The 27,881-nt window shown below is 41.7% G+C and overlaps 1 protein-coding gene and 1 long non-coding RNA gene across 2 annotated transcripts in view; one reads left to right on the top strand and one right to left on the bottom strand.

Annotated features, from left to right (window-relative positions):
• Positions 1–27,881, top strand: part of RAPGEF5 (Rap guanine nucleotide exchange factor 5) — a 194,368-nt gene that overhangs the window by 40,613 nt on the left and 125,874 nt on the right. The window contains exon 7 of the mRNA XM_038767565.1: positions 24,527–24,600. Within this exon, the coding sequence (XP_038623493.1) occupies positions 24,527–24,600 (74 nt within the window). The remainder of the gene's footprint in view (positions 1–24,526; positions 24,601–27,881) is intronic.
• LOC119946149 lies at positions 10,862–14,531 on the bottom strand. Its single transcript, XR_005456343.1, has 3 exons — positions 14,458–14,531; positions 13,023–13,104; positions 10,862–11,280 (listed from the first exon to the last, which is right to left on the bottom strand). It is a non-coding gene; the product is annotated as an uncharacterized LOC119946149 (long non-coding RNA).

The following is a 27,881-nucleotide window of genomic DNA, read 5'->3' as shown; positions in this document are numbered from 1 at the left end:
GGGTTGTAGATGGAGAGAAGCGAGGTGAAGTAGGAGGGGGCAAAATGGTGGAGTGTTTTAAAGCCAATGGTGAGGAGTTTTGTTTGATGTTGAGGTAGATTGACAACCACTGGAGTTTTTTGAGGAGGGGGGTAACATGTCCTGAATGTTTTTGTAGAAAAATGATCTGGGCAGCATAATGAAGTATGGACTGGAGTAGGGAGAGACAGGAGGTTGGGAGGTAAACAAGAAGACTGATGTAGTAATCCAGGCAGGATAGGATGACTGATTGTATTAATGTGGTAGCAGTTTGGATGGAGAAGAAGGGGCAGATTTTAGCAATGTTGTGAAGATGAGCCTGACAGGATTTGATGACAGATTAAATATGTGGGTTGAATGACAGAGTAGGATCAAGGATAATGCTAAGGTTATGGACTTGTGAGACAGGAAGGATGGTGGTGCCATCTACAGTAATGGGAAAGTTGGGGTGGACAAGATTTGGGTGGGAAGATAAGGAGCTCTGTTTTGTACATGTTAAGTTTGAGGTGACAGAAGGCACCCAAGTAGAGGTGTCTTGAAGGCAGAAAGAGATGTGAGGCTGGAGAGAGGGAGAGCGATCAGGGCTCGAGATGTAGATGTGGGTATCATTTACCTAGAGGTGGTATTTGAAGTCATGGTAACGAATGAGTTCTCCAAGGTAGTGAGTGTAAATGGAGAATAGAAGGGGACCCAGAACTGATCCTTGAGGGATTCCCAGTTAGTGGGTGGGAGGCAGAGGAGGAACCCACAAAGGAAACTGAGAATGAACATCCCAGAGAGATGAGAGGAGAACCAGGAGAGGACAGAGTCAGTGAAGCCAAGGTTGGATAACGTTTCCATGGCAGTTCGTGGCAGTGTTTCTAGGGGTTTAGGGATGAGTAAAGAGAGTTATCCAAATGATGGGTAACGACCATGTCTGAATGACAAAGAAATAGGAAAAACTGTATAAAAATCTCTCTGAACCAAACACTAACAGAATAAACCAGAAAAAGATAAAAACCAAGGCTTGCCCAGCCATTGAAATGGATGCCAAGATTTTAATCCAACTGGACATTTTCTGAGAAGGATGCAGCAAGGTTAGCCTTGGTTTTTATATTTTTCTTGTTTATTCTTTTAGTGTTTGTTTCAGATAGGTTTTTGTACATTAGCCTCTAAATATTCATCTCATGGGACTAGTTTATTGATATGATTGTAAGAAGGATGCTAGTATTTGCTTTGCTTTCAGATGCATTAAAGTCATTAAAACGGGAAAAGCAGTCATCTTTATGCCCACTCTGTTCAGTAGGTACTGTCAAGTTATGTGGCACTAATTAGTATGACATCTCAATGGTCTATTGTATGCTTGCTTCCTGGGTGTTTTGTGACAATGGGAAAGGCAGCCATGGCAGGCCCCTTTACACCTAGCAGGGGGAGGAAGATAAATTAGAATGAAATCAGTAGCTTCTGGGTCATCGTCATGAATTCGTTGACCCACTTGTCTACACAGCAAAAATGAGGTTTTTCTTGAATTAGTTTAAAGGCTGTCTAAAAAACAGGAGAGAGTTAAAACGCTTAAGGGTTTTAACTTTCTGGAGAGTGATCAACAAAGCTGTAAAGGTTTTTATTGGCCAGTCTGGATGATCACTAATCTTTATTTTAATGGTATTTGTTAAAGCCTTTACTGGGGACCTCCCACTGTACTAAAGGGGTTAGATACAAGCTAATCTTCCGAGCAGTAAATCCCTATGAATGTTACTCATGTATTTTAATCAGGACCTAACACCTTTGGGTCCTTGCATAACATTCAACAAGCATCCTCAATAGTAACCAGCTCAAATTAGAGAGAAATGTCTGGCAGAGTGCTGCATCCTTATGCATATGTGGTTCCTTCAAGATGATATGTGTGGAAAAAAGTAAGCAGTCCCATTAATGTTGTAAAAATAATTATTATATTAATATAATAATTATTGGTGCATTTGTGATTTGACAGAGATAATTTGATTTACATAACACTTTATGAGCTTCACAATAAAACAGTTAATTAGGGCTCAGGTGGGCATTATGTCTAGATTTGTATAATAGCAAAGGATTATTAAAGTGAAACTAAGGAGCAGTATACAGAAGGAAAGGTTTGCATTGAGCACACAGCAAATTCAATTGAACAGTTAATCAATAACTTACATAAATGTTCCAGTGTTTTAGCTCTGTCACAAAAGTGGTAGAGCTTCCCACAAGACCTTCAGAATGTGCACACGAACAATTTTCTGATTGAGGTGGTGGCAATATGACTATAAACTCCATATGAAATCAGATAGGTATTTCATTGAACCAGCCACTGTGAATTTTTCCATTAATTTTGGTTGTCACTTTTAGGAGAAATGTTATATACATGTATATATGTATATATGTCTGTACATATTTATTACTCTATTTATTTTACTTGTACATATCTATTCTATTTATTTTATTTTGTTAGTATGTTTGGTTTTGTTCTCTGTCTCCCCCTTTTAGACTGTGAGCCCACTGTTGGGTAGGGATTTTCTCTATATGTTGCCGATTTGTACTTCCCAAGCGCTTAGTACAGTGCTCTGCACACAGTAAGTGCTCAATAAATACGATTGATGATGATGATCTCCTCACCCATCTCCAGATAACCCCGATCCTGAGGAACCCCTCCCCTTTCAACCCTTGCAGATGTTGAGAGACCACAGCTAGCCAGTGGTCTTTTTTTGTTTCCATGAAATCAGCATTTCCCATTCTCCAACGTGAACATTTCCCTTGACTGTTTATTCAGGTTGGCTCTGTCTCTCACTCGTTGCCTCCCAGAGAGAGCAAAATGCAGCCTCTGCCTGACTCTAGTCAATTGAGACTTCCCTTTTCATCTCTCAGGAAACTTTATTGTTACTGATGTTGGACTGCACTAGTTTTCAGGTTCAGTAGTGAGAACTCAATTTTTTGCTCTTCTGAGGAGTCAGTGGAGAGAGCATGGGCCTGGGAATCAAAGGTTCTGGGACTTAATTCCAGCTCTGTCATTTGCCAGCTGTGTGTCACTTAACAGCATGGCCTAGTGGCTAGAGCACAGGCCTGGGAGTTAGAAGGACTTGGGTTCTAGTCCCAGCTCAGCCACATGTTTGCTGTGTGACCTTGGGCAAGTCACTTAACTTCTCTGTGATTCAGTTACCTCATCTGGAAAATGTGGATTAAGATTTTGAGCCCCACATGGGACAGAGACTTTGTCCAACCTGATTACCTTGTATCTACCCAAGCGTTTAGAACAGTGCCTGACACATAGTTAAGTGCTTGACAAATACCATTAAAAATAAAACTTACCGTTTCTGTATGTTTTACCTTATCTGTAAAATTTGTCTAAAACAGTTGTTCTTCCTCTTAGAGTGTGAGCCCCCCACATTGGACGGGGATGCTGCCCGATCCAGTGATGATAATGGTATTTGTTCAGCTCTTACCACGTGTCAAGCACTGTTCTAAGCACTGGGGTAGATAGCACGTTGATCAGGTCAGATACAGTCCCTCTCCCATCGTGGGGGGTCACAGTCTTATACAGCATCAACCCCAGTTCTTAGAACAGTGCTTTTAGCAAAGTACACACTTACCAAATACCACAGTGAAAATTTGTCTTCAATAATCCAAATAGTAATAATGGTACAAAGTGCTTACTCTTTGCTAATCTCTAGGCTACACTCTGTTGTAGATACATGAGAATAAGGTTAGACACAGTCCCTGCCTCACACAGGGCTCATTGTCTGAGAGAGGGAGGAAAAGCAAGTATTTTTATCCCTATTTTACAGATGAGGAAACTGAGGCTCAAAGAGCTTAAAGTGATTCCCTCAAAGTCACACGGCAGACAAGTGCAGAGTCGGTATTAGCACCTTGGTTTCCTGCCTTCCAGCTCTGCATTCTTTCCATTAGGCTCTGCTGCCTCTCTCTAGACAAGTAAAACAGAGGTCTTTGGGTTTTTTTTTTTCTTAATTCCCCTGTTTGGGGAAAGAGTTACCTTGATTAGTGATTCATTTTGTCATCCAGGTATTTTTGCCATATCCTACTGCAGTAGAGCAGACCAAATTGCCTTAATGTAGTCCAGGCCCTCTGTGCAGATCTGAGAAGTTTAAACAAAATGGATTATCGTAATTTTGCAAAGGAGGAAAGCCAATTTTGAAAAGCTTCTCACTTCAGGCAGATATACTGAGCAAATATGAAGAATAAGGATTTTGGATTTTTTTTTCTTGTGCCTCCTTTGGGTAGGTTGAGCTAGAAAAAAATCCAGGTGCTGTTATTTGCACAGGTGAGGTGAAAAGTTGTGGCAGACGTCTTGTTAAACTTGGAAACAGTTCTAGTGCTTTCCTGCTTTAGCAAGAAACTGCTTTATCTCTACTTGCTATGAAATATATGCCTTTTAGGTGTTTTTTTTTCCTCTATTCAGTACCATGATTCCCTTTTAAGGAGTCACTTTCTGCAGGAGATTTTGCTTTAAATTCCCAGAAGGAAACGATGAGATGATGGGAAGAGGACACTGCCCAATTGTTACTATTTTTGTGGAGAAAAAATTATGCATTTGCCTGTGTCTGCATGGACACACACACACACACACACACACACACACACACACACACACACACAAGGAAAATGTAGCTTGTTGTGGGCAGGGAACGTGTCTATCAACTCTGTTATATTGTTCTCTCCCAAATGTTTCCTACAGTGCTTTTCACACAGTAAGCACTTAATAAATAGGATTGATTGACTGAGCAAATATAGAGAAGACAGACCTGCAGAATTTCACTGGGAGTTCATTCATTCAAATGTAATTATTGAGCGCTTACTCTGTGCAGAGCACTGCGCTAAACTCTTGGGAAAGTGCAATACAGTAATAAAGAGAGACAATCCCTGCCCATAAAGAGCTCACAGTCTTAAGGGAGTCTTCCCACCTTGAGCTGTGACCAGGAGAGGTTGATGAGTCAGGGGTGGTTGTTAGGAGAAACCTAGAACATGGAATCCTAGATGCCAAATCCAGAAACTGGGATCTCACCTACTCATTCCCTGACCTAAACCACCCCTTAAACAAGCACTGCTCTTAGCAGCTTGAGTCTGGGATCACAGATGAATTCCTAGAAGCCATTTCAGTATTCCTTATTGAAGACACATCCTCTGAGTACTTCCCTAAGCCCTCTTTTCCTTTTCTTCCACTTCCTTCTGCATTGCTCTGGTTTTCTTCTACTTCCTCCCAGCCCCACAGCACTTATGTACATATATGTAATTTATTTATATTAATATCTATTTCCCCCTCTAGACTGTAAGATCATTGTGGGCAGGGAATGTGTTATATTTTGATATTGTACTCTCCCAATATGATTGACTGACTGTTCCTAGTCACCCCTCCCTGAAGGAAAACCCGTTTTCCAGCAGCACCTCACTCCTTTGCCAAATCTGAGTCTGTAACTGACTCCCCCCATCCACTGCACAAAGTGTTCCTTTTTTTAACCTTGTTATGACCAGCATCAGGTACAAAGGATTTGGGCTACAGGGAATAGTGCCTTGAATTGGTATAGAACTTCCATTTTCCAAAGTGTTTTCACATCAGTTACCTCATTTTATCCTTACAATATCCCTAGGAGGTAAGGAGAGGCAGGGATTATTATCTCCATTTTACAGATGAGGAACCTGGTGCACAGAGAGGTCAGATGATTTACCAAAGGTCACAGAGCAGATCAGTGCTGCAGCTGGAACTAGAACCCAGATCTACTGACTCCCAGGGCTATCCTTTTCCCACTGGACCACACTGCTTTAATCCCCTTGGGAAGGACCTATAAGGCCACAGCTGAACAAGATTAAAAACATCAAAAAAAGTAAAGAGTGGAGTGAATTTGTTATAGGTAAGTGGGCAGGTTGCCATGGGGATGGTGGTTCAAAAGACTTGGGGTGGGATGGGCAGGGAGTAAAATTAATCAGTCATATTTACTGAGCACTTCCTGTATGCAGAGCACTGCAGTAAATGCTTAGGAGAGTACAATAAAACAGAGTTAGTAGACATGTTCCCTGCCCACAGAGACTGAACTCGCAGTCTAGAGGTTTATCAGCATGAGCGATGGGATTTTTTCAAAAGATATTCTATATATCTTCAAGAATAATTTCTAATTGCTTAATTCCAAAGTTAAACTATTGCCATGAAATTACCCGTCCTGTTGTTTTTTTTTGAATGCTCTGTCTCTTTGAAGGGGCCAACAGGTAGTCCCCCAAGTTTTAGCAGCCAATTCTTCCCAGGTCTCTTGGTGGCCTGTTGGGCAGAGAGAGAGAGAATAGTGGCAGCAGCAAGAAGGTGGCTGTGACCACCTCTACCTGCTAACTAAACCAGGCAGTTGTCCAATGCACAGTCCGCCAGCAGAAGGCTTCCCTCTAGACTGGAAGCTCATTGCAGGCAGGGAATGTCTGTTTATTGTTGCATTATACTTTCCCAAGCGCTTAGTACAGTGCTCTGCAAACAGTAAACACTCCGTAAATATGATTGACTGAATGAATTCCCCACCCCTCCTTTTTGCCAGGGGTGCCTGGGAGCCTCTGGCTGGCTCTGAAGGTGGCAAGGAGGGATGGAAGCGATCAAGAGATGGTGAAACACTTTAGAAGCAGGGGGCTGGACCCCTGATGTCTCAAAGACCAATTCCAGCTCTCTGATGAGTTGGGGGATTAGTGGGATTAACTAATGGGATTAATTAATAGAACTTCCCCAGTGCTTTTACACTAACAGGTGTGCTGAAATGAGGATATTAACAGTCTTCCATCAAAAATTACTTCCACTGGGCAAGAGAAAACAGTGATTGGGCCGGGTTATAAAGGATTCTGACACACAGATCCGCAGCAATCTATTTATCATTGAAGACATACTCTCTTAAGCAAATATGTTTCTTTGGTAACACTAGAAGATTGAATATAGAAAACACCAATTGGTGCTCTTAACCCCATAGCACTTTGAGCCCATTTTCATTTTAAGACTCAGCAAATTGAACATGGTCTGGGGGCAAGAGTATGGACTTGGGAGATAGAGGGTCGAAATTCTAATCAGAGTTCTGCCACTTACCTTCTTGTGACCTTGGGCAAGTCTCTTAACTTCTCTGTAAATCAGTCAATCAGTTGTTTTTATTGACCGCTTAGTGTTTGGAGACCACTCCATGGCCTCCATTTCCTCCCCTGTAAAACAGAGGCTAGATACCTGCTCTCCCATCATCATAGACTGTGAACCCCTTGTGGGTCAGCAACTGTGATATACTGTATCAACCCCCACCACCTGGTAAAAAGCTTGGCACATAGTATGGCCTTAACGAATGCCACTGTTATTATTATTGTTATTATGACATCATATCAAGAAGCACTAAGGAGGGGTTCCATGGTTCATCTTGTTTTTTAATCCTTCATTCCTTTTCAGTAAGAAGATCAAATTTCCCTTTAGGGGGAGAAAAATGACTAATCACAGTCTGGATAATGGGGAGAACAATATTTTTAAGGGTATTTGTTAAGCACTTAGTACTTACCAGGCACTGTAGTAAGTGTTGGGGTAGATACACACTAATCAGGTCGGACATTATCTACTTCCCACATGGGGTTCACAGTCTTAATCTCCATTTTACAGATGAGATAATTGAGTCACAGAGAAATTAAGTGACTTGCCCAAGACAAATGGTGGAGCTGGGAGTAGATCCCAGGTACTTCTGACTGTCAAGTCCATGATCTATCAACTAGCCCCTCGTGGGACAACCTGATCACCTTGTAACCTCCCCAGCACTTAAAACAGTGCTTTGCACATAGTAAGCGCTTAATAAATGCCATCATTATTATTATTACACTGCTTCTCTATAACAATAGAACAATAGAAACATTTTTGTAATGGAGTAAAGACTTTTGTCCATTAGGTGCTAACTTGTGACCTTTAAGTTTGTAAAATCTGGGTGTTTTTCTGTCTTCCTTTAGGACTTCAGTGGTCATTTTTTCAATGGCCGGCCCTTCCTCTTCTCTCTAGGCCTTATTTGACTCTATTCTTCAAAACCTTGGAGTCCTTAGCCTTTCAAAAGCCAGGGTCATCTTCCCTAGAATGTGTGGGATAAGATAGGATTTCCACGCAAGTGTTAACAATAATGGTGGAGTGCCATTTCTAGAGTAATAACCTTTCAAAACAATGACAAAGGCATTTCACACACTTTATAGAGTTATTCTTATCTCAAGTTTTCTCCATGGCACTGACCTTCCAATCTGATACTTTTGGCTGTAGCTTGATCAAAATAAAAAATGTTCTCAAAGCTCTGAGACCTTTATCAAAAGCCCTGAAGAAAGCTAAGTGTTTTCATAAAAAGACAAGGCTAAAAATACGGTCTATCGTGAGCGGAGCACCTCAACATTGTGTTGGTGGGTTTTTGCTCATCAGTAATAATAATAATGGTATTTGTTAAGTGCTTACTATGTGCAAAGCACTGTTCTAAGCGCTGGGGAGTTTACAAGGTGATCAGGTTGTCCCACAGGGGGCTCACAGTCTTAATCCCCATTTTATAGATGAGGTAACTGAGGCCCAGAGAAGTGAAGTGACTTGCCCAAAGTCGCACACAGTAAGGATGAAGCAGCATGGCATAGTGGATACAGCACAGGCCTGGGAGTCATCAGGTCATGAGTTCTAATCCCACCTCGGCCACTTGTCTGCTGTGTGACCTTAGGCAAATCACTTCACTTCTCTCTGCCTCAGTTACCTCATCTGTAAAATGGGGAAGGAGACCGTGAGCCTCACATGGGACAGGGACTGTGTCCAAACCTGTTTCAGGACAAAGGCAGGATGTGAGCGAGGGGTCAGCAGCGAGACAAGTGAGATGGAGGCACAGTGAGAAGATTAGCACAGGGGAGTGAAATATGTGGGCTGAGTTATAGATGGAGAGAAGTGAGGGAGGCAGGAGGGGGCAAGGTGATGGAGTGCTTTGAAGCCATTGGTGAGAAGTTTTTGTCTGGATGGACAACCACTGGAGTTTTTTGAGGAGCAGGATGAGACCGCCTCCTCCCCTCCCGTGGGGGCAGGTTGGGTGGGATCACCTACTCATTCATTCATTGGAGAAGCATCGTGGTTCAGTGGAAAGAGCCCGCGGGCTTTGGAGTCAGAGGTCATGGGTTCAAATCCCGGCTCCACCACTTGTCAGCTGTGTGACTTTGGGCAAGTCACTTAACTTCTCTGGGCATCAGTTACCTCATCTGTAAAATGGGGATTAAGCTGTGAGCCCCACATGGGACAACCTGATCACCTTGTAAACTCCCCAGCGCTTAGAACAGTGCTTTGCACATAGTAAACGCTTAATAAATGCCATCATTATTATTATTATTATTATTATTTATTGAGCACTTACTGTGTGCAGAGCACTGTACTAAGCACTTGGGAAGTACAAGTTGGCAACATATAGAGACAGTCCCCACCCAACAGTGGGCTCACAGTCTAGAAGGGGGAGACAGAGAACAAAACAAAACATATTAACAGAACAGAATGAATAGAGTAAATATGTACAAGTAAAATAAATAAATGGAGTAATAAATACGTACATACGTATATACAGGTGCTGTGGGGAAGGGAAGGAGGTAGGGTGGTGGGGATGGAGAGGAGGGGGAGGGAGACCTGTTGGGAGGAGGGACAAGAGAGAGGGCATCCAGTGTTCTGAATGTTACTGGGAAGGGTGGGTTGTGTGGGACCCCTGGTTACTGACACTGGTGGGCTGGGGGGGGCCTGGGAGTGGTGGGGGTATGTGGATCCCTGGGGGAGTCAGTCAATCAAGAGCAGTTCTGAGCACTTATTGGATTGAGCATTTAGCAGAGTCCAGAAACGTTAGGAAGTAGGATTCTTGCTGGCCTCAAGGAGCTGACTGTCTAGCCAGGGAAACAGACAGTAAATTTCAGAAGGAGGAAGTCATAGAGTCTGTGAGCTTAGGTGGTGCAGAAGTGCTAGAGTTGCAGGTGAAGGGATATAACCCAGGGAACTTAGAAATTAATGGGGGAAGGGCTCCTGGAGAACACACTGACTTCAGAAGTTGAAGATGGAGAGGGTAGTGGTTGTCCGGATCAAAGGAGGAGAGAGCTCCAGGCAGAAGGGAGGGTGGGAACAGGAAGACGGCAAGGGGAGAGAAAAGAATGAGGCACAGTGAGTAGGGAACTGTTAGAGCAGCACAGTGTGCGGGCTGGGGTGTTGGGGTGTAGGGGGAGAAGAGTGAGGATAAAGAGGTGCAGAGAGCTGATGGACTGCCTTAAAACCGATGTTCAGTAATTTCTGTTTGAGAACGGAGATAGATGGACAGCCATCAGAGAGTTATGAAGAAGAGTGGTGGAGATGTGTGCTGAATGATGTTTTTGAAAAATGGTCCAGGCAGCAGAGCAAAGTGTGGACATGTTTTGTTTTGTTGTGTGTCTCCCCCTTCTAGACTGTGAGCCCGTTGTTGGGTAGGGACCGTCTCTATATGTTATCGACTTGTACTTCCCAAGTGCTTAATACAGTGCTCTGCACACAGAAAGCGCTTAATAAATGCGATTGAATGAATGAATGAATATGTCCTGAACATTTTGTAGAGAGCTCTTTTTATGTGCAGATCACTGTACTAGAGCTTGGGAGAATGCAATGTGACAATAGGACATGTTCCCTGCCCACAGTGAGCTGTCAGTCTAGAAGGAAATTGGAAATTCTCAGGTCTTTTTGTAGACCTGGAATAAGTAAGTCTTGGAGTTTGACACAAAAAGCCGTAGGAGCTATTACCCCCATGGAATAGGTAGATATGGACTTGCTATTTCTATTAGGTTTCAGAAAAAAAAATGGAGTAACTCATGCGGTAATACATAATGAATGCTCAGTATGGCATGTATTTACTACTTAGGAAATGGGCAGATGAAATTTGTTTTGCGTTTTGTAGTGTTTTCCACTAGAAAGACTTTTAAGCCTCCCAAAGAAACATCAGAATTGATCAAAAGCAAGTCTTTCAACTCTCCTGAATATCTTACCATGTGTTCAGAAGCCAGAAGTAAACAAATAGTGAAGTTTCTCCAGAATACCCTTGCCTCCTGATTGATGATCTAAGATAAGTTCTCGGAAGTAAGAAAGATATGCTTCACACTACAGCCGTTGCTGTCTTAGGCGAAATTTCCTTCCTTTCAGGCTTGTATAATAGCTTCTTGTTCTCATGTTTCCGGGTGCTGTTCTTCTATCCCCACTTGCTGGCAGATCTTGTGCATTCATAGTGTAATGATCCCATCACCACCCTTCCACACTTTTTTCTGAAATGCAGTCAATTCCAGCAGTTGTCAGGTGCCTTGATATTTTCAACAGCATGAGAAACAATATGATTCATTGGACAATGGCATCAGTGCTATCGGAAATAGTGCGGTCTTTGCTTTTAAGTGGAATGTATAGGAAAATGAGAAATTCATCACTGGGGCTGAAGTCGGGGATAATTGACATTTCATGCAGCTGATGCTTTGTAAGTTTTCCCTGACTTTCCCATTGGGGACCGGTGAAAATTGCTCTTTTTCCATCTCACAATACTGTTTATTATAATTGAAGCTATTAAATCCAAATTATCAACTGCAGTTCATTGATATCAGTCCAAATGTATGGTCCTTTTGTGAACTATTCTATATGGATGATGAAGCTAAGAGTATTTTACAACTCAAGTCTGACTAATTTTACACATCTCAGTTGCTTTGGAACTTAAAGGAAGCAATTCAGAAGGTTAGAATTCTCTACTTGGTGCATTAGAAACAGTAAAACCTAGAGGACTAGTAAACACAGCTGATTTACATAAGAATGTGTAGTAAAGGCATCAGTGTGATACAGCCTGCAGTATTCTATTCCATTCCCGTTTTTAATGCCTGACATCAGCATGTGTTTGAAAGGAAGGGTTTATAATACTTAGGTGCCTCTGTTTGACAAAGGTAATTATCATTCCAATTTGAGGCTGATTCCTCCTACAGTCCATCAGATGCAGAGAAGAAGAATTGAACACTAATGAACCCTATCCACCCATAATGTAATGTCAAACAGAGCAAATCTTTTCCGATTTGGTATTCCACTGCAGAGAAATTTACTCTGTTTAGAATCCTAGGGGCTACCCATACATTTAGGATACATACAGCTGAATGAGGGGGAAGTGTCTTCACTTGAGCTCCCTATGGGCAGGGAACTTGTCCGATAATTCTGTCATATTGTACTCTCCCAAGCGCTTAGGACAGTATTCTGCACATAGTAAGTGCTCAGTTAGTACGATTGCCCATTGTATTCTCCCCTTTTTAGACTGTGAGCCCACTCTTGGGTAGGGACTGTCTCTATATGTTGCCAACTTGTACTTCCCAAGCACTTAGTACAGTGCTCTGCACACAGTAAGTGCTCAATAAATATGATTGATTGATTGTTTTGAAAGGGGTTAGGGAAGGAAATGGGTAAAGAGAGTTTTTTGTGTGTGATATTCGAGACTTGGTTTCAAGTTTGGGGACTCCTGGGGACGTATTTTCTGTGTGGAACTAGATGAGCATAATGAGTACCCTATGTGCAAATTCAATATTAGTTTTACACCTAAGGTCAAATGAAAGTTAATGACCATTTGCCCACCAGAGATATGAAACCCTCATTGCATTACATACTCATCATGGCAAAAATTAGAGTAATTTGTATTTAAATTGATTTAAATTTCAAAGCACAAACATCAAGGACTCCAGTGACAGGATGTAAAGAATGTCAGGAGAGGCTGGACTTTTCTGATGAACGAACTCTGGCCTCCCCACCCCTATTCCTTCCCCAAGGTGGGTGTGCTGAGTAAAGTACTTGTGCTCCTGCTGGGCGCTATTAGCCTCCCAATCGGGGAGTTAGGCTCATCATCCAGATTCCTCCTCCCTTAATGATGTTGATTATTTCCTTAGTGTCTCTAATTAGCTGATTTATCCAGCAAACGTGTGCCTGGACTACATAGCCACCCCAACAGCCCGCTCTGAAGGGCTCACTGGCTGCTTCAGATGCAACTTACCCAGATTCCTTTGAAACCATGGCAGATCCAAGGGATGAGCAGACTTGGTGATGGCCTGGAGTCATGAATTTTGGGGCCTAAACTGGTAAAAGTGACTGTGCTGTTCAACTGTGAAATAAAAGGGGCAGCAAGAACCTCACCCCAGTGGATTTGATGATAGCCAGTTGACTCCTTTGCAAAGCAGGGTTCGACTTCCCTGTTGCCACTCTGAGCCTTCCTGGAACATTCATTCAGTCGTATTTATTGAGTGCTTACTATGTGCAGAGCACTGTACTAAGTGCTTGGGAAGTACAGGTTGGTAACATATAGAGACGGTCCCTACCCAGTACCGGGCTCACAGTCTAGAAGGGGGAGACAGACCACAAAACAACACATATTAACAAAATAAAATAAATAGAATAGTAAATATGTACAAGTAAAATAGAGTAATAAATCTGTACAAACATATATACAGGTGTGGTGGAGAGGGGAAGGAGGTAGGGCAGGGGATGGGGAGGGGGAGAGGAAGGAGGGGGGTCAGTCTGGGAAGGCCTCCTAGCGGAGGTGAGCTCTCAGTAGGGCTTTGAAGGGAGGAAGAGAGCTAGCTTGGCAGATTCATTCAATCGTGTTTATTGAGTGTGTGTGTAGAGCACTGTACTAAGGGCTTGAGAAGTACAAGTTTGCAACATATAGAGACGGTCCCTACCCAACAGCGGGCTCACAGTCTAGAAGGATGTGCAGGGGGGGCATTCCAGGCCAGGGGGAGGACGTGGGTCGGGGGTCAACAGCGGGACAGGAGAGAACAAGGCCCAGTGAGGAGGTGAGTGTCAGAGGAGCGGAGGGTGCCGGCTGGGCTGGAGAAGGACAGAAGGGAGGTGAGGTAGGAGGGGGTGAGGGGATGGACAGGAATAAGTTAAAAATAATGGAAATGTTTAGAGTCAACATTAAAGAATTGAAGAGCTTTAAATTAGGTAAAGAGTACTAGGAGGGGACAGCCTTCAGACACTCCAGACCATAGTCTTTGGGGATGTGGAAACCACTCCATATATTCTGACCCTTCTAAAGGCAGCTTCTGGGGGTGCTGTACTTCTATGGGCCAGGGGAAAGAGGAAGTGGAGGGGTGGATTTGACCTCCTGTGGTGAGATGAGGGGTACAGCCCTGGGTGACAGGTAGCCCCCAGCAGAGCCTAGAGCTTCATGATGGTATGTTAACTCCATGCAGATTGTATTGTACTGAATTGTATTGTTGTATTGTAGACTCCCAGATACTTAGTACAGTGCTCTGCACACAGTAAGAGCTCAATAAATACAATTGATTGCAGATAGGTTTCAACTTCTGGGTGCTCTGTCCCAACTATGGTGGGAAGGCTGGTTTTCTGACAAAGTTGGAGTACTGGGGAGATGCCATCCCAGGCATTGGGGGGCCACTGGTGGATCGTGGAACTTGGGGTGGTACCTTTGTACATGCGTCCTAGACTCTGTTCCCAGGTTGGGTGAAATTGGTACTGATGGAGAGGTGTCGTAAGCTAAAGCTTTTCCCATACAGTTGGATTCCATGGATCCAGTAATGATTCTTAGGTGTGGCTTTTACATCATAATGACAGACAGCAATGTGGTCAATCAGGCATTCGGTATTATAGCCACTGTTGGGTTTTCCTCAATAGAAAATATATTCTTCCAAATTCTTCGATCTTAATCAATTTCTAAAGAGCCGTAAATTATATGGGAAATCAAAGGGTCAGAATATCTTCTCAAAATTGATAGTCCTAAGATTATATTGTTGGGTACTCCCACAGGCACCGATTAATAATTCATTGTTAAAATAATTATTTGGTGAATTGATTTGCGGCTTGTTAAAATTATTGGTGTGTGTATATCACCTTATGGTTGCAGAATTCTGTACCCTCTATTCTTTGCCACTTTCACTGTGTTTGATTCCTGTATTATCCTTGTTTTAAAGATTGATTAGTCTAGAAAGAAGATATCTCAAATTCTACAAAACCAACATTGCCCTGCCTTTCTCTTTGTCAGCACTCATCTGCTAGGGGCTAAGGTACTAATCGTAGGAATAGCATTATTCCACAGCCCAGGGACATTGTTCATGCCTGGTTAATGGCCAACAAATTCAGACATTTAGAGAAATTTTAGTTCTCTTTATACAGAGGCATTTAAGTTGTGTCCTTATTTCTTGATCATGTCTCTAACTCTATCAGTCACTGTATAGCGTATGTGCCTGTGTATGATAGCAGTTCCCTCACCTGTTTCAGCTGTTTTCCAGTCACAATTACTAGTGTCCGCACTGTAAATGTGAGTACTATTTTAGTAGCCACAGTACACAGGTTTGAGTAACCATGGTTTCCCTTGGCTCTGCACCACACAACTTGTCGTTTCAAGTCATTTGCCCTCACTCTTCCATCACATCATTTTACACTTTATTGAATCTGTTGTTCTTCTTCATTGCACAGGGAACTTATGGTTGAAGCAGACTTTAGGCAATGAGGTTATTGTGAATTGTGGGTTTTTTTCCTCCATAATTTGTAAAGCATTGTAGCAAATTGTACTATGAGAGTACTTTAAAGGGATGTAAAATTGATTTCCTCACACTGTTTTTTTTTAATATGTTTGGTTCAGGCTGAAGGTGTTCATTTTTTACCAATCTAAAATCTTTCCAAATTTCACCAGAGTAATTGAAACTGTAGAAGCGCTAGCCTGTCTTCATTAAAATCACTTTGTCATTTCTTGTAAACACCAGGGGTTGATTTTGCCAACCACAAGGACTTTCAGGAATGTTGGTGAGGGAGATGCATACAAGTGGATAATATCTAGTTAGTTATCAATGATTAATTACTTCATCATCAATCAATAATATTTATTGAGCACTTAATAAGGGCAGAACACTGTACTAAGCACTAGGGAGACTACAATAGAATTCATAGATTCTATGAGAAGAAGCGTGGCTCAGTGGAAAGAGCATGGGCTTTGGAGTCAGTGGTCATGGGTTCAAATCCAATTGTCAGCTGTGTGACTTTGGGCAAGTCACTTAACTTCTCTGTGCCTCAGTTACCTCATCTTTAAAATGGGAATTGACTGTGAGCCCTCCATGGAACAACCTGGTCACTCTGTAGCCTCCCCAGCACTTAGAACAGTGCTTTGCACATAATAAGCACTTAATAAATGCCAACATTATTATAGATAAGAACCTCCAACTCAAGGAGCTCTCAGTTTAGTGGGGAAACAGACAGCAAATTACATGTAAGAGGAAGGAGGAAAGGGGGTTATATGCATGAGTTAGGATTTAGTGTTCATAATATGTGTACATAAATACTATGAATGGTTGTAAGTTGTTAAATGCTAAGACACCTAAGAAATGCTGAAGGGTCATTTAAGTGATATTTGCAGGGGAGATTAGATATTAACATCTACTTGGAGTGAAGTACTGTACTAATACTTTAGAAAATCTAACAGAAGCAAGACATGTTCCCTGCCCTCAAGAATCTACAGTCTAATGCCACTAGAGAGGAGCAGATAGATCAAAAAGCAAATATTTACAAATAGAGGAATCAGGAGGATGAACAAGCAGAACAAATATATCAGTATGAAATAGTCAAATAATTGAATATACAAATAAAAGTAACTAATATTTTCTTCTACATTTGGACCTTCCCCACCAACGGGTAGCTGTGTTCAGAGTTCCGTGATCCTTTTTTTTTCCTCTAGGGCCATTTACCTCTGCTTCATTTCATAAGAAATACCCAGAGAAAACTACTTTTTTTTTGCCATGGCAGCTTGTCATCATTCATCCTCCATTACATTAAATTTCTAATTGTGCAAGTGCCATGAAGGTAGCCACTGTAATTTCCACAGCAACCAGTTCAGTGAGAGTACCTATTTTTATGAATAGGAATGAATAATTCTTTCATCTGAGAAGCTCAAAGTACATTATCAACAATAGCAATTTGTCACCCTAATGCCCCTGTGTGGTAGTTAAGTGGCAAGTATTTATCATGCCCCTTTTACAAATGGAGGAAGTAGCCAAAGAAAACATGATTTACCAGCAGCAGGCAATATTTTTCACAGATTATAAGGAAAAAACAAATTTTACTTTCTCATTGGAGCTGGAGATAAATTGGACTTCTAGTGTCATGTGTTTTAGGCTGAATTTAGGAAGTCTGCGTTCAATGTATAGCAGTGTTTTCAGCAGAATACGGACAAATGCAAAAGTTTTATCCATAATATGAGCTCTTAGGCAAGGAAAGATAATGGAATGATGTACGATATAGTGTAACTAATAATTGTGCTCTTTAGATAGTGCAGAGGATTGTCTTCCCTAGGGGGTGCAAATGGGTGAATGGTGTGTTGCCACCTAGTTTTCTTATTTATGAATTGTGCTGTGTGGTGGGGAAAATATCACTTGGGCTGCTCTAGTTCCCATTTCACAGCAACAGAAACTAGCCACTGTACAGGGATTGAGAAGCTGTGTGCCTTAGTAGTCAGAAGACCTGGGTTTTATTCTGACTCTGCGGCTTGTGACTTTGGGCAAGTCACTTCTCTGGCCTCAGTTTTCTCATTTGTAAAATGGGGATTCGATTCCTCCTCTTCTCACTTAGACTGTTAGCTCTGTGAGGGACAGAGATTTTGTCCAATCTGATTAATAAAAATTATGGCACTTGTTAAGCATTTATGCTGTGCAAAGACTGTTCTACGCACTGGGGTAGATGCAAGTTAATCAGTTTGGACACAGTCCCCATCCCTACATGGAGCCCACATTCTTAATCCCCATTTTACAGATGAGGTAACTGAGGCAGAAAGATGTTAAGTGTTTTGGCCAAGGTCACATAGTAGACAAGTGGCAGAGCCAGAATTAAAACCCAGGTCCTTCTGAGTCTCAGACCTGTGCTCTTTCCACTAAGCCACACTGCTTCCAGTATTTACACCAGCACTTAGAACAATGCTTGGAACATATAAATACTTAACAAATACCACAATTATTATTATTATTATTATTATTGTTATCATCATCATCACCGTGAGAAGGAACATGGTTTAGCATTCTAATCCCAGCTTCACGACATATCTGCTGTGTGACCTTGGGCAAGTCAACTAAATTCTCTGTGCCTCAGTTACCTCATCTGTAAAATGGGGATTAAGACTGAGCCCCGTGTGGGGCAGGGACTGCGTCCAATCTGATTAACTTGTATCTACCCTAGTGATTAGAACAGTGCTTAGCACATAGTAAGTGCTTAACAAGTGCCATAATAATTATTATCATCATCATCATCTTCATCATCATTGAGAAATAGGAAAGCTTAAAGTATTTTTTGTTTCCATGATAGATATTTTAATATTTTAATGTGATATTATATTTTCTGGATGCCCAGGAAGATTTCTTGAGTGAAAGATGACATTAGAGTCATTATTTTAGGAGTTGATCTGAATCGTCTTAAACGGAAACTGAATCCCAGACAGAGCCAAAGTTCCTGTGTAGTTTGCGCAGGTCTCAGTCTTTTTTGCACAGAGGGTGGATGTGGTGTGGAAACAAACCAAAGACAAAGACCCAGAGATATGTGTGATCCTTCTCCCTCTCTAAGAAATTGTGGAGGTGAAGTTCTCACATAGTACTTTGGTAAGGTATTTTGATTCTGTGTACATGGTATTTAAATTCTCAGTAATATTTATTGAATACCTACTGGGGGCAGAACACTGTATTAGGATTCATTCAATCATGATTACTTTCTGCTATGTGCAGAACATTGTACTAAGTGCTTGGGTGAACATACTATAACAATAAACTGCACAATAGAACAATACACAATAAATTAAAAATTAGGAATTTGGGAGAGTATAATGGACAGGAAACAAGATCCCCGCCCACCAGGGGTTTACTGTATTTCGGATACTTCAGCAATGAAGTGGTTAATATCTTGGCATGGTAAACTTAAACATTTAATAATAATGGGGCATTCATTTGGAGACCTATTAAGATGACTTGAGGAAGTTCACACCTCTTTGTGTTATTGTTTCAGAGTGACTAAGCTGCAGAATGCTTATGGGAACAGTATGTTCATTTACATAATGAAGGTTATCTTCACAACCAGAAGGGTTGAGCTGTAGGGGTTTAGTAGAGTTGCCTGTTCTCCTTATCTTCTTTTAAAAGCATGCTTGGTAAAGTTGACTTTCCATTTCTAAATCTTAATTCTATTTGTTTTGCAGACTTCTGATCACCTCTGCTGGGTAAAGAGGTGACTCAGTAAAAAATGATACAGCTTTATCACATTTCTGTGAAAATGAGTATATTTTAATTGTGTGGTTAAATGTTCTGAAGGAGGCTGGAAAGTTAAGAAGCCCAAAATGATCACTTGGCACCCGCAGCGCTATTCATGTCAGGCATTTTCATTAGAAAAAATCAAAACCACTTCTTATCCTCGCCTTCTGTTTTCACACTCTCTTAAGGCTAAAACCCTCCTTTGCCTACTTCGGCCTGAGCTGTGTGGAGCAGATGCCCAGAGATAATGAAGTGGCCCTGCTCTTGGCTTGAAAGACCCCAGCAGTGGTAATTGGCTACCACTGACTGTGCTGCCAGATGAAAGATTTAGCATCTCAAATCTATTGGAGACAGAAAGGGGTGGACAAGACAGGACAGTCAAGCCAAGTTCTAATCTTCCTTGGAATTTTCCTTTCCACTCCCAAGACAAACCTTAGCCTTTTCCAGGGGAAACAGTGCTGTCTTTTTTCCCGGAGCATTTACACTGACAACAGGAGCTTCATTCTGGAAATGTTGTTCCAGTCTTAACTCCAGCCATATGCATGATGTGTGATTATGATGCACCTAATGTTCCATTAATATTGTCATATTTCTCTCCAAAATGGTACAGAAGGAATTAAATGAGCCTTATTTTGAAGTAGCATTAGTGCTTTTTATGTATAAATAACATAGTATCTCTCCTAGAAAGGTTTTCTCTGCATCCATTTGAGTTTTTTTAGAAAAGCCTGCAGGAAAAAAATAAAATATCTGCTGTAATCCACATAAGATCAAGAAATCAAATCAAACCAGTGCCCTATGATCCTTAAGTGACTATTTAAAGGATAACATCTTGAACCCCTCTAGCTAATGTGCAAATGGACCCATCTGAATTATGCTTAAGCAAATGTGTGCTCATTTAACAGCCTTACATGGTTCCGTGCTGACCTTTTCCGTAGTTAAGAACAATGAGGGATTTTGGCTCTAGTTTCTGTGCTGACCCACTTGAAACGGAAAGTACTCAGGCACCTTCTTGACAGGTCCTAGGCCACCCTCAGAATTTGGTTTGGGATTTGTCCTGCCTGGGGATCCCAACGCTGTCGACGTTCCCCAAGAAGTTTCCCAGTCTCACAGATTCGAGAACATCCACCATGAGAGTCTCAAGTTGCTAATTTGAACTCTTAAGATCTCCCTCATTCATACACACAAGCACGCATGGATGCACATAAACATACACACACACACACACACACACACACACACTTAAGTCTGCATCCTGAGTTTTGACTGCCCAGAGGCAGTCCCTTGGGCCACGGCCCTTGTAGGCCTGGTTCCTGCCCTAGTAACCTACCTCCCCCAGCCCCAAATGCAGTACTTCCCTCCTCTATGACCCCCAAACCCAGGCAGGAAAGGTCTCTGTGGGTGGTACGGAGTGGGGAGGGACGTGCAGCCTCACTCTGCTCCAGAGCCGTCTTGGCGGGACTCCTGGAGCCGCTACTGGTAAGCGATGATCCCACAGTGGAACCCAAGGCTGGAGTAGAATTGGCATTTTTGTGAGGACAGCAGGCCTCCCACCGCAGCGGAACAGTTTCGACTTGCTGCTGTCCGCTCCCTGTGCCAGATCCTCGTTCCTATACAGCCCAGAGGGCCATCTTGCAGCCTCAGTTCTTCATTGTAGCAGTGCATTTACCTCCTGCACCAAATGACCAGAGGCACAGCTGCCTGCTGTGGTTTCAGTTTTAAAGGGGAGAAATGTCAGCAGTCTTCTATATTACAATTCGTGGCTCCTTTTGCTCGAGCGTTAAGATCACATAAGCTCTTGTGAACCCTGTATTGGAGGGTTTGGATTGTTCGGAGGTTCCTTGGGGAAGGGTGGATGGTTGGTAATACTGTTTTGCACTCGATTCTTTTGTCATGGAGGGTTATTTTGGACGGGGAAGTGGCTATCAACCCTGTTATAGTAGTTCAGTGCTCTGCATACAATAAGCACTCAATAAATACAATTGATTACATTCTTGCCAAAACCCCAAGTTAAAGAAAACCCATATTGTAGCATCCTACCTTAGACTAATGTAAAAGCCATACTACTGTGCATAATCATTTCTTCTGACTTCATCTCAAATTCTGTCCCAAAGAATGTTGCTGATTTCCTCACAGCTTTGTAGCCAAAGCGTGTTGTGAAAACACATGTTATGGATGGCTCTTTTGTCCACTGATTTCATTAATAATAATAATAATAACAATAATAGTATTTGTTAAGGCTTAATATGTGCCAGGCACTGTACAAAGTGCTGGGGTGGATACAAGAAAATCTGGTTGGACACAGCCCCTGTCCTGCACAGGGCTCACAATCTTATTCCCCATTTTACAGAAGAGATAACTGAGGCAGAGAGAAGTGAACTGACTTGCCTAAGATCACACAGCAGACAAGTGGCGGAGCCGGGATTAGAACCCATGACCTCATGACTCCCAAGGTCGTACTCTATCCACTATCCCACTACACCTTTAGGCTCTTAAAGGAGGGCAGTTATTATAGCGTAGAATGGAAAATGATTCAATCCACCACTCCTTAATTGTATTGTCAGGTCCCATATTAAACAGATAAGGACTCAACCATTCTGACTGGTATTCGTGTGTTTGACTTCCTCTTTCCTCAATTCTGGATTGGGGGTATTGTGTAAGAGAGAAAACATGGTTTATGTTGGCCTAGGGTGAAGTCCCAACTTTTGGCACAGAGGAATAGTTTACGTACATGCCATATTTAAGTGAACTGTCCCAAAACCAATATTTGCATAAGATATTTTTCCCATGCTAACCTTACTGCCTGTTTCTTTTTTGAATAAACAATAAGCTAAACAAATTCCCACACACTCCTCCTCCTGGAAGACCTAACATAAAATGCCAGTTGGTGGGAAGCTGCCTAGTGCTTCCATTTTATATCGAATTTTACCATACTTAAAAAGGTTATTGGTGGGAGCACCCTCCAAGATAACCAAGTCCATATATTTTTAAGGTGGATGAGTTTATGGGGGTGTTTTTGATTGTTGGCAATCCAGGGCAATCTATTTTCTTTCCCCAAGAGGGATATTTGTGCCAATTGCTGAGCTGTTATGAGCAATACTGCTGTATTTCCAAGGAAAAAAGTTCTATAAAAGGACCCAAGAGTTAATTTCAGTTTTTGTGTTGTCAGTTGGCTGAAATCAGGGTTTCCCCAACACTTTCAAAGACCAAACAACAGTCAAGTCAGTCAGTTGTATTTATTGAGCACTTACTGTGTGCAGAGCACTGTACTAAAGCACTTGGGGGAGTACAATACAACAATCTAGGGTTGTTCCCTTCTAGTCTAGAAGGGAACTTACATCTAAAAAGGTAGGGTTATGGACGCTAGTCTAGAATTGATTTTGGTAAAGAATCCATTTTTAACATCTGTAACACTCCTTTGAAACAGGACTGTGGATCTTGAGGTCCAAAGTAGCATCTGTTATACATCTAGGTACCGGTCTTATTTTGAAGTCCAGTGGGGTAATAATAGTAATATGTTGAAATTTGAGGAGTACTCATATTTTTCCAAACTACTTTGCCATGCTATCTCATTTTATTCTCATACCAACCCTGGACGCTTTAGAGGAAAGTGGTATTGTCCCATTGTACAGATGAGGAAGCCAAGGTGAAATGACCAAATCAGATTCAACCAGATCTGTTGGTTCTACCTTCACAACATTGCTATAATCTGCCCTATTCCCTCCATCCAAGCAGGTACCTTGTTAATCCAAGCATTTATCCTATCCCGTGTCCTGTATCAGCCTCCTTGCTGAGCCGTCTGACTCCTCTCTCTTCCCATTTCAGTCCATATTTAACTCTGCTGCTCGGACCATTTTTCTACAAAAATTTTCAGTCCACGTTTCTACACTCCTCAAGAACCTCCAGTGGCTGCCCATCCACTTCTGCATCAAACAGAAACTCTTTACCATCAGCTTTAAACACTCAATCACTTGCCCCCTCCTACTTTACCTCGCTGTTCTCCTGCTACAACCCAGCCTACATATTTCACTCCTTTAGTGCCAACCTACACTCTGTAGCTCGATCTAATCTATTTTTCTGTCCACCTCTCACCCACATCCTGTCCCTGGCCTGGGATGCTCTCCCTCTTTGTATCCAACAGTTAAATACTCTCCCCAACTTGAAAAGCTTATTGAAGGCACATCTCCTTCAGCAAGCCTTCCCTGACTTCCCTGACTAAGCCCGCACTTCCTCTTCTCCCACTCCCTTCTATGTCACCTTTGCACTTGGATTTGCTCCCTTTATTCACCCCTCCCTCAGTCCAACCGCACTTATGTACATATCTGTAATTTATTTATATTAATGCATGCCTCCCCCATAGACTGTAAGCTTGTTGTGGGCAAGTAGTGTCTACCAATGCTGTTATATTGTACTCTTCCAAATGCTTAGTACAGTGCTCTGCTCACAATAAACATTCAGTATATATGATTGACTGACACCCACTTATTCATTTGGTTAATCTACTTATTTTGTCTTTGAGTACCTTGCTCTATCCTTTCTCCTGCTGTCACTTTTCTGAATCATTTATATTTGCCTGTGTGCCCCATTAGATTGTAAACACAATGAGGGCAGAGATCATATGTTCTCCCAAGTGCTTCAAGCTATGCTCTCACACCATATGTGCTCAATAAATACCATTAAATGATTACCCTATGATAATATCTTTGAGTTTTAACAATCTTAAAACTATATGAATTTGGTACTGAAATTATATTCATTGTCGTATTTATTGAGTGCTTACTGTGTGCAGAGTATCTAAGCAATGAAATATAGTTTGGTTTGAAATTGCTACATTGCCAAAATCCACAACCTTCTCCATCCAAACTGCTAGTATGCTACTCCAAGCACTTATCCTATCCTGCCTTGACTGCTGCATACGCCTCCTCGCTGACCTCCCTGCTTCCCGTCTCTTCCCACTCCAATCCATACTTCACTCTGTTGCCCAGACCATTTTTCTAAAAATAACTTTGTCTAAGTCTCCTCACTCCTCGCCAAATAATGCCAAGTTACCTTGGCGAGGAAGTGAGAGGCGTGTAGATTTTATTGGAAATCAGTCACTGGTAATCCAATGTAAGCAAAATGCTTTGCTTTGCTTATTGCTGTGGTTTAATATACCATTAGCCATTAGTTGAGTAAATATAGTAGTTTTTCCCAAACTTCCCATCTGAAGAGCAAAAATGAATGAAAAATTTGTTGTTTTTCTTATTCCTCCTGTTTCTTGGTTTAGCAATTGATCAAGATGAAGAAAGCAGAAGCCAAGGAGTGAGAGTGGCAGAAGTTGAAAGCATCTCTGATTCGAAGGTAAACTCAAAACTACAACTCATAGGTGGTTTGTAATTCTGGCCTTCTGCCTTTCTCCTACCTTCTGGGGAGTTGGTTTGCATGATATGGATCTTCAGATCTTGTCTGCTGTAATTATACACCTTTAAAGACAGGTGAGATTGCTGGGAATAAAAACCTATGTCCTTGAGGTTAGGATACTAAAGGAAGTTGAATGACATTGGCCTGACACTGATGTGAGGCATATTTTTAATTTAGTTCTCTCTCGGTTTTGTGTACATGACATTTTCCTATTATATTAGACACAGAGAGAGTAAATAAGAGCCTGGTTGATTCTGCTATTCAACCAAGTTCTCCCGATATTTGAGTACTTGATTGCTTAAAAATTTGACTGCCTGCTTGAGGAAAAAATACAGTGCTTATAGGTTGGTTCTTTGGTTGTGAGTTTTAACTTAGGGTTCTACTTTCAGAAAATGATAGTAAACAGAGATCTCATAATCTTTTCTGTCAAGGTTGCTTACATTTGTGATATAGTTTATGATATACAATCGCTTTTGGAATTGGTATTTCTTACCCTGACAGTTTTCAAGATATTTTCCCCATGGAACTGTGGAAATTAAATCTCACACCTGTAGGGGAATCTCAATTCAAACCTTGCCAACTCAACATCCACTCCTCCTCGCTCCACCCCTCCCGCCCTGCCTTTTCAAGGTGATTCGTTCATTAATGGTTATGATTTAACATGGTGGTGAATTTCTAGCAAGGCAGATATTTTCAAAGTTAAATAACATCATATTCCAGCAATTTAGAGGAAACTATCCTTGTAGAGAAAATACCATGTTAAAACTAGACCACTTTCATAAGAACCCTATTGTTCAGAGTCTTGAGTTCCTGGCCAAACCTGCTGTCATTAACAATGTACATGCACTGTGCACACACTGAATGGTATAGTTAAAAGGCTCATAAAAGACAATGTAAGAGAAAAATTGTGAAACTTTAAACGAAGTATACCGTTTAGCACTTGCTACTTCTCTATATTTACTGCATTCTGATTTCCACCATATAGACTTTCCTGAAATTTCACTCAGCCTTTGATCTAATCTATAAAATGATATTTTTCACTGACTATAATTCATGCTGTCATCTATTGGCATTGCTTTCCCATTCTATTACTTTTCTTATTAAAAAATCCAAGATAAAAGAAACCTTTGCCATCCTCAAAATATTGATTATATATCACACTCCTGTATTTTTCCTTGTAAACTCTGAATATTTGGCTAATTCTAGAAATAAATTTCTCAATTTGAGAATTTGCTATATTGTTCTTAATTGATCCCTGATTTGATAGTGTTCTTTTGGATTTTTCATCTTGTTCTACTTAACCTTTGCAGCTCCTGGTACTCTTTTCTCTTTTACCTCCTCATCTCTTGTTCCTTATGAGGCTTTTGTTAGAAGAGAGCTGTTTTTTTTTTTTTGTTAGCAGTGTGTCATGCTGCTTTATGCCCGTCTATTGACTTCTGGTTTTCAGCAGAGATGTAACATCGTCTGGGGCCTTTGTAATACTTCTTTGACTACTCATGTCATTTCTGTGCTGACTTAGCTGGACTTCTAGAAGAGGTTGTTTTGAAAGTTAGCCACTAACTGCCATTCACCATTTGTCACATGAAGCCTTGGAGAAGCAGTGGAAAGAGCCCAGATCTTGAAGGCAGAGGATCTGTGTTCTAATCCTGGTTCTGCCACTGGTCTGCTGTATGACCTTGGGCAAGCCATTTAACTTCTCTGTGCCTCAGTTGCCTCATCTGTAAAATAGGGATTAAATCCTCCTCCCTTTGACTTAGACTGTGAGCCCTAGTGGGTACAGCCTGATTGTTCTGTTTCTATTCCAGCGCTTAGGACAATACTTGACACATAGTAAGGGCTTAACAAATGCAATTTTTTTAAAAAAATAAGCTTTTTCATTTATCGTTGTTCCAACCCTTCCTTAAGCCTCCATTCAAGATCACATCCCTGCATCCTTACTCGGAAAAAGTTGGCTTTTCAATGTACATTTCTCTTATGCCGAACTGAAAACTGTGGGAATAACCATAATTATTCATTGTAATGATTTTGTTCTCAGAGAAACACTGAGGCCCTAAAATATGCCTCTTCTGGTCATTTGACATTAACATTGTTTTTCCGGCTTAGCAGCTCTAGGCACATTGCTTATAATTAATTTTATGTAGATAAATTAAATTGGCCAGGAATAAAAATCAAGATCGAAGCCTCCTACTGTTACACTTGCAGGATCAAGGCTGCAAAAATAATTTAATGAATCCATGGCTTCCTTGCACTGAATCACTGATTCATAGAGCTGAAGGGGCCTCAAGGGATCATCTGTTTCAGCCCCGGCCTCCTTAAAGCATTGCATTTTAAACCAGCATAGTCCAACCAGAACCCACATATAAGGGATGCTGAATGTCTTGTGGCTATAATAATAATAATAATAATTGCACTATTCAAATGCTTCTTATGTGCCAAGCACTGTGCTTAATGCTGAGGTAGGTACCACACAATCAGATCTGACTCAATCTCTGTCCCACAGGGGAGAAGGGAGAGCAGGCATTTAATCCTCATTTTACAAATGAGGAGACTGCGGCATAGAGAAGTTGTGACTTGCCTAAAGTCACACATTAGATAAGTTGGGAGCCAAGACTAGAACCCAGACCTCCTGACTCCCGGTCATGCCGTCTCCCCACCAGGCCGTGTTTCTCAGGAATGGTCTGCAACACTCTTGATTTGCCTCTTTTCCTTAATAAGGTGGTCCTTATGCCTTCTCTCATGACTCTTTAGGTAGGTATAGGAAGGGGAGAGGGTAGACACACTGTCCACCATGTTCCTGGCACCATTCCAAGCGTTAGTCATTGAACAGGCATGAGGGCCGGTTTGGGAACATATGCCAAGGGCTGTGTTGGAAGCAAAGACTGATGCGAGCAGTGGAGAACTGTGCTTGGGTCAAGCCTAGAGAAATGATTTCTACCTCTACTCCCAGAATCTCCCTCCGTCACCCTTCCCCCCATCCATGCCAGGAGAAGATGGCTAAGAGCTGAACGCAACACGCATCTCTGCCCCTGGCCATGAGGCAGCCTCCACCTTCAACCAGAAGGACCACCTTGCTTTAAACCATCCCCAGCAGGTGGCTATTTACAGATCTCTCCCTCGTATCCACTATTATTTATTAATTTATTTATTATGGCATTTGTTAAGCACTTCCTATGTGCCAGGCACTGTACTGTAATAAGCCCTGGAGTAGGTACAAGCTAACC

Source organism: Tachyglossus aculeatus, chromosome 2 (genome assembly GCF_015852505.1).
Source record: "Tachyglossus aculeatus isolate mTacAcu1 chromosome 2, mTacAcu1.pri, whole genome shotgun sequence".
Taxonomy (NCBI): Eukaryota; Metazoa; Chordata; class Mammalia; order Monotremata; family Tachyglossidae; genus Tachyglossus; species Tachyglossus aculeatus.
Note: the sequence above shows the minus strand (reverse complement) of the source record. Positions and strands in the feature narration are given on the sequence as shown.